The sequence below is a fragment of the Epinephelus fuscoguttatus genome, linkage group LG2 (assembly GCF_011397635.1).
Source record: "Epinephelus fuscoguttatus linkage group LG2, E.fuscoguttatus.final_Chr_v1".
NCBI classification, from domain to species: Eukaryota; Metazoa; Chordata; class Actinopteri; order Perciformes; family Serranidae; genus Epinephelus; species Epinephelus fuscoguttatus.
This window is the reverse complement of record NC_064753.1, coordinates 21793780-21804792: the sequence shown is the minus strand read 5'-3', so window position 1 is coordinate 21804792 and position 11013 is coordinate 21793780. Positions and strand designations below refer to the sequence as shown.

The following is an 11013-nucleotide window of genomic DNA, read 5'->3' as shown; positions in this document are numbered from 1 at the left end:
GGCTGAATGTTGGGTGTGGTCTGTGAAGGCATCATGGCTGCAGAGGACACTGAACCTCACCTAACCAGGGCCCCTGGGCTGAACTGAGTGGGACCACAGCAGGAAAGAAAACTTAATGAAATAAAAACACAGCAAATAAAAAGTTTAAGTTAAGGTTTATTGCACGTTTAGATATAAAGAGTTTCCATGTTCAGATGAGGTGGATACCCAGAAAGGGCTTTTCATGCTACTTCAGTACCTCACCTACAGGGAAGAATATTTAAGTTAAAAATACAACGTGATGCAATGCAAAGTGAAATGTCAATAAAGATACATATCTAACACAATCAACACTACTGAGGAGAAATGAACAGAACATCAAATAAATCAGTGCTCTGCAGAGACACAGCAGCCACACAGCACAGTGATGATTTATACAGTGCCAAATTTGTCTTTAACCCACTTTTAAATTCCTTTTGTACTGGGACAAGGACATTGACTCAGTTAAAAAGTTCATGTTCCACAGTATCTCAATTATTACTGTCCTCTTGATGTACAATACATTGGTAGGTAAAAGTTATTGATTTGTCTAGTTGAATAAATATTAACCTGAGATTACAGATGAAAAAATCATTAAAGCTTTCTGGTATGTCAGTGTTCATATACTTCACTTTGAAAATAAAAGGACGTATTTGAAGAATGTTAATATCAGAAGTAGGCAAAAAAAGAGGAGAGGTTGCAGCACATGTCTTGGTGCAAGTTGCTATTCTTCTAATAAATCGTTTCTGCAGCAGAAACATTTTCTGAAGCTATGTTGGGTAAGTGTGTGCCCAGACAATATTACAGTGAGTAAGATATGGATATATTAGACTGTGATGTAATGTTAAATAAAACAAGGTAAATGAAGTAAAGGATGCATTTTTCTAATAATTCCCAGTGATTTTGTGTTCTTGATGCAAACAAAACTGATGTGATCTTTCCAAGAAATCTTGTTGATGTAACTTTAGAAATGTCCTCACCATCAATATATCATTTTGCTAATTCCAAATCATAATTCATCTTCCCCACATATATCATATTATCAGATTTTTTTTTACATTTAATGTCAAGTTATTTGTTTGAAACCATCTTGAATATACAAGCCCCTGTTACTTAGTATCATCAGCAACTAATATTGGCATCATAGCGTTTGACACTGCTGCGAGATAGTTTATATAGCTGAGAAACAATACAAGGGATTAATAAAAACACACACACAGCAAAGATAAAACACAATAAAATTAGCACTTCTGCCTTGTGACTCAGTCAATTGAATATAGGTCAAAAAGGACTTTGCAAATAATTGCACTCTGTTTTTATTTACATTGTACACAGCGTCCCAACTTTTATGGAATTTGGGTTGTACATTTCAATATCCAACAACACACCTGGTTGTCAGCTAACAAACTACTCCTCAGTAAAACAGAAACTCAATCAGTGCCTCTAGGTATGAGACAGAACCTCAACTCCAAATCAAATTCTTTGGTTTTAACTTGTAATGATGGTCGATCTCAGAAAGTAAAACAAGTGTATTATCTTGCTGTGTGGATTGACTCTGAACTGTCCTTTGAACCACACACTGATCATGTAATAAAAAAGTATATTTTGGTCTGGTGTTCTGTATCGCTCCAGACATGGTTTTACCTTTAAGGTAAGAAGGAAACTTGCCTCGCAGCTTGTACCACTAATAATGGATGCTGACATTTCTTTTTACCTGAATGCCTCTAAAACTGATCTTCATCCCCTCAATGTTATATTAACCAGACTCTGCTTTAACTTTCCTTATTGCTTAAATCATTTTTTTTTGTCTTTCATACTTAAAATTATTTACTAAGAGTCTCTGATCAGATTCTCTTTGTAGTGCCCTTTGTGTCTAAAGAAGTTGGTAAAAACAAAAAAAAAGCTTTTATGTTTCGAGCTCCGTCTGATTGGAAAAAGTTACTTTTAAATATCAGTTCTCTGTCATCATAACACTTATATAAAATGTTGCTGAGCAAGGCAAAATCATTGTTTAGAGACAACCTCACTGTCAGGTACAGTGCAGGAATAAAGGGAGTCCAGGAGACACTGTCATCAGAACCTGCAAGGGACTAATTGAGTTTCCATATGAGATAAGCTGAGAGAAAGCATTTCTTTAACTTAAGTCATTGTCAACTTTTTAGAATTAAATTTTTCTATTTTTTTGTTGCTTTCTTGCTGCCATGAAGTCTGTAGGAGTTATTAATTGAATACTACATGCAATTTTGTTACGGCATTTAAAAGTAAAGTTTGTGTTGTTGAATGACACTGAAACACCTCAATTACGCTGACATTACCAAGGTCCCATCAAATCTGCATTTGTGTGTACTAAATCTGCCAAAATGTTAATCTGGCAATACGAATTTAAATCCTGCGGAGTGAAGTATCAAATCTTTGAAGCTTTATTTAAAACCCCTGACCAGCTCAAATATTGCATCAAAATGACTGAACATTGCAGTGTTTATCATTTTATTTAGACAGTGCACAATAGTTTAAAGTGCACTTAAGTGTTTCGGAAAAAGGAATATCTCGGTTTTCCTTAAGAATTAAGAATGAAAAGAAAATGAAAAAGAAAAAATGGTGCTTGGTGATGGAGGGGGAGGATGGTGTTTTCCCTCTTGGTCAGGAGCTGAATCAGTTTCGCCTAAGAGATACAAGAAGAAAAAGGGGTGTAAAATTTACTAATTCAAAGAGTTGAATGTAACACTTTTCACTCAAAAGGTCACCCATGGGTGCCTTAAAAATGTACGTAGAAAGGGATCAGCTACCACACTGTTATTTATATCAGGTTTATGCACTAAAAGGCTTCAGTACCCTTTTGTGGAGAAAACATACAACACTGATCCAGCTCTATCAGTCAACCTCTCAGGAGGCCCTCTATGACTCTCAGCATGCCTACTGTAAGTGAGGATTTGGTCATATGGGCCACATGACAAAGTATAAAAGAGAAGTGTGTGCAGCTCGAAGGACTAAGGATACGTTTCTGTTCTTAACACTGTGCTGTACCTGATCAGATGGAGTTTGATGGCTGGCCTTACAGTTGTAGCAGGCTGGACGGGGTCATGAGTCGGCCCTGACAGCTCAACAGGGGGTGGAGTCTGAGAGAGAAGTAAGGTAAGGTAAGTCAACAAATATGAAAGTCACTAGATCAGCATTTTTACAGTACACAGTGGAACAGGGCAGCAGATAGGTCTGAATTTATCTTGTACTGACTGTTTAATAGTGCATGTCAACTTTACAGAACATCTTCAGAGACAGTTTTGCTCACCAGGTCAAGTTTGGCTTTTTCGTTGGGTGTCTTGGGCTTAGGAGTGTGTGGTCTCTTGGTGCCTCTTGCGCTTTGAGATGGACTCTGACTGAGTGAGACACCTGGTGTGACACACCAGGTGTCTCACTCAGTCAGAGACACCTGGTGTGACACCTGCAGAGGGCTGAGAGCAGGTGCCTTTGACGGGCTCCTCATCAGATTTAAACTCCTTAAACTCGAGAACAAGGTCTCTTTTTGCCATGGTGAGGCAGGTTTGCTGGGCACCAACCGTTGTACAGCTGAGTCATTAGCCACAGACACGGATTCCTGTAGAAAACAAGAACAATTGTTGTTGTGACACTTTTTTTTTTACATTTCACCACAAGAACTAGTCATGTTAAAGGAATAGTTTTGGGAAATACACTTTTTTGCAAAGAGTTAGGTGAGGAGATTCATACCAGTCAAGTCTGTATGGTAAATGTAAAGGTACCGAAACAGGGAAACAGCTAGCTGAAGGTTATCTGTTCCAAAATGTTTAATTGATAAAAAATCAGAAGTGTAAAAATGTATTTTTTGAGTTATACATGGGGGTTATGGGCTGGACTATGTCTTGGTTGGGCACAGTAACTTCCTGGAGTCTGGACATCACTGTAAGGTTGCCAGGAAGTGACTGCACCTGGCCAAGAAACAGTCCAGCACAAAACCCACCACAAACCACAACTTGTCAGTTTTACACTTTGGGTTTTGTACAGATTAAACAAATGAGATATGACGCCACTGGCTGTAGCTTCATATTTAACATACAGACATGAGAGTGGCGTCAATCTTCTCATCTAACTCTTGCCAAGAAAGCAAAAAAGTGTAGAAATGTGGAGCAATTCCTTAAAATGACGGCTAACATTTGAGACATTTTAACTTCAGAAAGTAGAACATTTTCTCATCAACAGAGGATTGAATGGTTTTGTGGACAATGTCTGCTTTGATCTTCTTGGCTGGCGTCTCAAAGTGAGGCCAGCCTTTTCTCTTAGCGGCTGGTTGGCCTGTGCTTACAGCTGGTGTGTGGCTAGCTGGTACAGTGGCAGAGATTTGATGGCTCACGGCAGGCTGAGGACTATAAACCCTCTTGCTCTCTCCGTTTGGCATCTTCCAGCTAAGATTGCCCCTGCTGATGTATCTGGCTGTTATGGTCATCCCCTCTTCGACCGATCAGCCATTTTGTGCTCAATCCATGTCTGAAACAGACTTACAGGCCAATGAGTTAATGAGGCAAACACATACACCACATAAATAAGTTTTAATACTTTGTTGCTGCAAACTGAGAGTAAATATGAAGCATAAACGCAACAAACAATGAGTTAGTAGAAACTAGAAATGAAAATTTTTTCATTTTTTTTCTTTCTGCCATAATTAAAGCCACTACAAGGAAATTTTAACTGGATATGCAAAAGTCTCTCGTTTCTGCTGATGTCTGTGCGTGACCTACAACAGCAAATGAGACCATCGGTGTGAAGATAAGCTATTTCTACACTGAACAAAAATATAAACGCAACACTTTTGTTTTTGCTCCCATTTTTCATGAGCTGAACTCAAAGATCTAAAACTTTTTCTATATACACAAAAGACCATTTCCCTCAAATATTGTTCACAAATCTGTCTAAATCTGTGTTAGTGAGCACTTCTCCTTTGCCGAGATAATCCATCCCACCTCACAGGTGTGGCATATCAAGATGCTGATTAGACAGCATGATTATTGCACAGGTGTGCCTTAGGCTGGCCACAACAAAAGACCACTCTGAAATGTGCAGTTTTGCTTTATTGGGGGGTCTGTGGGGGTCAGAAAACCAGTCAGTATCTGGTGTGACTACCATTTGCCTCACGCAGTGCAACACATCTCCTTCGCATAGAGTTGATCGGGTTGTTGATTGTGGCCTGTGGAATGTTGGTCCACTCCTCTTCAATGGCTGTGCGAAGTTGCTGGATATTGGCAGGAAATGGAACACGCTGTCATATACGCTGATCCAGAGCATCCCAAACATGCTCAATGGGTGACATGTCCGGTGAGTATGCTGGCCATGCAAGAACTGGGATGTTTTCAGCTTCCAGGATTTGTGTACAGATCCTTGCAACATGGGGCCGTGCATTATCATGCTGCAACATGAGGTGATGGTCGTGGATGAATGGCACAACAATGGGCCTCAGGATCTTGTCACTGTATCTCTGTGCATTCAAAATGCCATCAATAAAATACACCTGTGTTCGTTGTCCATAACAGACGCCTGCCCATACCATAACCCCACCGCCACCATGGGCCACTCGATCCGCAACGGTGACATCAGCAAACCGCTAACCCACACGACGCCACACAAGCTGTCTGCCATCTGTCCTGAACAGTGAAAACCGGGATTCATCCGTGAATAGAACACCTCTCCAACGTGCCAGACGCCATTGAATGTGAGCATTTGCCCACTCAAGTCAGTTATGACAACGAACTGCAGTCGGATCGAGACCCCGATGAGGACGACGAGCATGCAGATGAGCTTCCCTGAGACGGTTTCTGACAGTTTGTGCAGAAATTCTTTGGTTATGCAAACCGATTGTTACAGCAGCTGTCTGGGTGGCTGGTCTCAGATGATCTTGGAGGTGAACATGCTGGATGTGGAGGTCCTGGGCTGGTGTGGTTGCACGTGGTCTGCGGTTGTGAGGCGGTTGGATGTACTACCAAACTGTCTGAAACGCCTTTGGAGACGGCTTATGGTAGAGAAATGAACATTCAATTCACGGGCAACAGCTCTGGTGGACATTCCTGCAGTCAGCATGCCAATTGCACGCTCCCTCAAAACTTGTGACATCTGTGGCATTGTGCTGTGTGATAAAACTGAACATTTTAGAGTGGCCTTTTATTGTGGCCAGCCTAAGGCACATCTGTGCAATAATCATGCTGTCTAATCAGCATCTTGATATGCCACATCTGTGAGGTGGGATGGATTATCTCAGCAAAGGAGAAGTGCTCACTAACATAGATTTAGACAGATTTGTGAACAATATTTGAGGGAAATGGTCTTTTGTGTGTGTAGAAAAAGTTTTAGATCTTTGAGTTCAGCTCATGAAAAATGGGAGCAAAAACAAAAGTGTTGCGTTTATATTTTTGTTGAGTATATATAGTGTATATCCATACCTTTAGGAAACTGTGCCCGGGTCCGTCGCTTCCAGGATGAAGCCTGTTTAAAAAGGTGAGTGGCTCCTGTCAAGAATGTGTGTGTGTGTGTGTGTATTTGATGTTGAATCTCAACAACATTATTAGCCACATCAAGAACGCTGCCTGTTCTGACCTTCCAATTGCTCAATAATCTTACTGAGTTTCAGTACAAATTTGGCAAAATGAAAAAAACAGAGATCAGAACACACGGCAGATTTATTCAAACAAAACAATGTAAGATGCAACAACAGAAACTCTTCAGTCAGATAGCACACGTTAACAGCCTCTTACATCAACTGAACAAGCTTCAGCAAAGCCTGCTCTGTGCATCCATAAAATAATCAGCACTCAACTATCAAATTTAAGTAAAGTGAAAATCTGAAAATCTGAATGGGAACAAACTTATGATCTATGACGTCCGAAATCACTTTAAAACAATTCTTTCGACATTTTCATTTCATAACAGCAAACGAGAAAAACCCTGTCTGCACCTTCATTAAGAAACCGGCATTCAAATATTAAAATCAAGGACAAATTTAAATCAGTCACAAAATAAAAAAGATAAGCATAATGGAAATTGCATCAGTTTTGCACATTCAACACCCAACAGACATTCAACAGTTCATGTTTCGTACAAAATTTACAACAACAAAACTGTATTTGTTACATTATGAAGTGTACTAAGTGCCTGCCTTAGAAATCACAAAATATTAATATTAACATTAACATTAATTCACACACCATAAAGCACAATGTGTAAAAAAAAAATGGATGTGACATTAAGGTTCGAGCATAGAGGGTACGAGAGGACAGGAGAATCTTCACAGGGTTTACTTTGTTAATTCTGCCTCCAAAGAAGGCAGAGCTTTATATCGGATGATTATGTTGTCCTTTTTCTTAATGAAGATATGTATATATGTGTGTGTGGAAAAATTAAGAAAAAAGCATTAAAGCCTATCACAGAATGTGCATGTTTAAAAGATCAGAATGCTAACGAATTACAAACAAACTAGGTGGAAACATTTTACAAAGTGGTGTATTTTGTCCTTATTTTCAGCTTCTGTGAAAATACATACTGGTACTTCTCAAAGAAGTTTGGAGTTTCAAACAGTTTGGTCCACTCTGCTTTGTTCTGTTGTATTTCCTCGGTGATGGTGTGGCCTGTGAGTGAGGAAAGGAAAGCTAGTTAAAGTCTGAGTGAAACAAAATCCCATCTTTGTTCACTGAATCTGTGTAATATTTTGGAAGCTCTGAGTTGCTAAACTGTGTTAACTTAATCCAGAATGACAGCACAGTAATTGAAGTTAAAACTCCTTTTCCTGACCCACTGATTTTGTATCAGAGCCAACATGAATGTTCTGAGACTGTGTTTGATCAACTCTGTTAGGGTAAAGGTAACAGGCCCATGATGCAGGAGTGCACTGTGAGGATTTGGTGGATTTCAGCTTGGTGACTACATACCTCGCTTGAACTCCTCTGACATGATGGCCACCGTGAAGTGAGACACGTTGACCATGCTGTTCTGCACCGGGTATGATGGGGTGAGGATGGGCATGAGGTGGTAGCAGTCGCTTGGATGAATCTGGAAATGCAAAAGAACACAGTATTCTCAGTTTACCTGTGCTTCTGAGCAAAAATCATAATCAACCGACTGACCTGTCTCCTTTATTCGTTACCTAAAATACTAATAAAACTCCTGTTGAGGCCTTACCCTGGGATCCCAGAAAGGGAGGTTGAATTTGCACTTCTCTGGTATGTTCAGCTGAATTATGGTTGGCCAAGTCCTGACACACAACACAAGATATTTTCACATCATCTGATCATCATCTGCAACTTTTACAAAGTCCATAGAGAGCAAATCTGCTTTTAATGGAAGCAACGCATTAATTCAACTCACTCATGGTCAAGTGAGGTGACTATGATTACAGAGGATCTCAGTGTCTTTTAGGCCCTGTTTAGACCTGGTATTAGTATGCGTTTCGGTGATCTGGTCACACATGAACAGCCAAGACACATCATCATTTACACCTGTGTTAACCATGCATCTCCAGCAGATTACGTTGCTGCCCCACACACAGGTATTACATCCACACTTTTGCTAGCTGCTCTGTAGCATGCTCGCTAGTCACGTTAGTGGTGTCAGTACAGCTGGAGATATCTCTGTCAGCAGAATTCAACATGTATCCTTCCATAAGGCAGAATGATGCACAGTCACACAACACTTTGTCCAACTTGACTTAAAATGGGTAAGTTATAGAGCCTGCTGTCACCAAAACAACCACCACGTCCTGCACTGATGATGAAGCCCTTGTAAGGAACGCATTAGGACACATTAGAGTTTACACTACAAAAGATATGTGGTCGAATGTGTCCCAGCCCACCATGGCTAGTGGTCTGAGTGATCGGATCACAATGCACCTTGGTGGTGGTTTACACTTGTATTTAGCACTGTCCTCTTGTGATCAGATCAGCCAAAGCACATGTTGATACAAGGTCTAAACAGGGCCTTCCTAAACTCAACTCGATGTTGGTTTGTCAACTCACCTTATACTGTAGGCCAGGAAAAATTTGGTCACCAGGGTGGACGCTGTAGAGTTTGAGTATAGTTGACAAATTCTGGCAATCAGTATTATGGCCCATGAAACACCACCAAGGAAGCCCAGGGTGCTGGAGTAAATGTTACGGCCTGAGGAGAAATGAGAGGATGAGAATAAAAATTAAGACCTCCAGTTCACAATGTTACCTAATGTTAACAATGGTCTGTTTTAATTTACATTAGCCCACTGCAAACTGACTTTTTGAAATGTGTAGACATGTGTTCAACTCATGTTTGGCCCACAGTCTGATGGCTCTCAGAGTGAGCCTGAAGTTGTGCATGTTGGGCACGGCTCTGAGGATCTCCTCTGTGACTCTGTAGCCTACAAAACAAACAGAATAATAAAAACAATCAAACACAGAAACAATGATCAAGACACATGCAGACAAATCTTAAAGAGGGATACTGCACACAGGAGAGTTTATACTTTTTCTCTGAACAAATTACCTCAGTTCCTTCAGAGGAAGACTTGATGACCGGAACAGTTGCCTCTTCAACAGCCTAAAGAAAAACAATATTGTCATTCACTTGCAACAGGGAGAAAAATGTCATTGAACTTGCACATACAGTAGTGAAGCACTGATAGACTAACCCGTATGTTGTTGACCTCCTCCTGAGCTTTCAGCTTTTGAAAGAAGTAGGTGAAGAAATCGTTTCTCTCAAGAAAACTGGGTCCAACACAGAGGACATCGATATCAGCACCTGTCAGAACAGCACAGATTCATATGAGAGGAGAGTCTCTTTAAATATGTAACTATGCTCTGAGCCATTATCATCACCATGTACTGTACATTCATGCTGCACGCCCCTTGACTATAACATCTAGGTGTCACTTGTGAAATTGATGGCAGACAAATTTATCAGTGAAGTCAGGAACCTCTGTGAAACAAAAGCTGCCAACTGAGGAGAGAAACTCATTACCTTTTGAGTGAACTCCCAGATGATAGGAACTGAACAGGACGAGATTGCCACCAACGTGTGCAGTGACTGTTTCAGGTACGTTCTAAAACCAACCAAAAAAGTAATAATACAATGTATTAACAATACAATAACATGTTTCTGGTGTCATATGTGGAGTTACTTCTGAAACAACAACAAAACAGTATAGATAAAGAAAAATGTCTTACCATTTGTTCACAGATTTCTTGGAGCCACTCCTTATAGAGTGACTCTAGGTGTCTAGGTAACTTTCTCTCTGCAGATAATAAAACACAAAGATCATTTTTTAAATGTTGTCATTTCATAAAAGCCACAAAACTAAAATGAAAATCTAAAAAATCTAAATGTCTTCTTGAGTTCGACCACTCAAGAATGTGATGTGGTGAAGAGTGTATCTGATGTGATTTTAAAAATAAATGTTTGTCAAAGGTAAAGTTGATGAGTTGACAAAGTGAAGAGATGATTTCATACTTTATTAAGTAATTCACCAGCATAAGTTCAAAGAGGGCATGTACTTTTACAAGTCTGTCAGTGATGTAGGAGACAGGTGAGACACGTAAATTATAAAGAAATGTACAGAAACAAAACAATAATCATAACCGTAATTATACAATTTCAAAAGACTGCACAATTTTAAAGGAATGCTTCACCTATAAAATGACCATCAACTCAATGAGTCAGTTAGTCAGGATGTGTTACCTTAAAAATCAAGAGGAAAGCTTTTTTTTTCTTGTCCACAGAAAACAACTAATTGAGTAATTGAGGACAATAGGTCTGTCTAACCCTTCCCCCCTCTCTCTTTCAGCACAAGAACAGGGGGATGCAATAGAGCCTGAACAGTCCCTGCAATGAGACAGCACCTTCACCCTGCATCTCATCTCCCTGGGTTTTGCAAGCCTTTCACTGTTTCTAATTTTTAATAACCCAAAGCTTCCCACGGTGTGGTCTTTGTCTGTGGAAAATGTGCTGATGCAGTTTTTGAGAATGATAACCTCAAAT

The 11013-nt window shown here is 39.9% G+C and overlaps 1 protein-coding gene across 1 annotated transcript; it reads right to left on the bottom strand.

The window, feature by feature from the left end:
* Positions 1–7503: 7503 nt before the first annotated feature.
* LOC125880176 (poly(A) polymerase type 3-like) lies at positions 7504–10245 on the bottom strand. The gene is made up of 9 exons (XM_049562492.1): positions 10203–10245; positions 9997–10078; positions 9668–9777; positions 9441–9576; positions 9308–9397; positions 9024–9165; positions 8191–8263; positions 7941–8061; positions 7504–7640 (listed from the first exon to the last, which is right to left on the bottom strand). Exons 1-9 carry the CDS (start codon positions 10203–10205, stop codon positions 7504–7506), a joined length of 894 nt encoding a protein of 297 aa, XP_049418449.1. The 5' UTR covers positions 10206–10245.
* Between the last annotated feature and the right edge of the window lie 768 nt (positions 10246–11013).

What these genes read in the sequence shown, in the direction of transcription:
- LOC125880176 (XM_049562492.1), bottom strand. An exon ending in CTGCATGTGTCTTGATCATT is followed by an intron (nt 9,398 to 9,440) that starts GTTTCTGTGTTT and finishes TTTGTTTTGTAG; the next exon opens with GCTACAGAGTCACAGAGGAG. An exon ending in TCCCTTTCTGGGATCCCAGG is followed by an intron (nt 8,062 to 8,190) that starts GTAAGGCCTCAA and finishes TTGCATTTCCAG; the next exon opens with ATTCATCCAAGCGACTGCTA.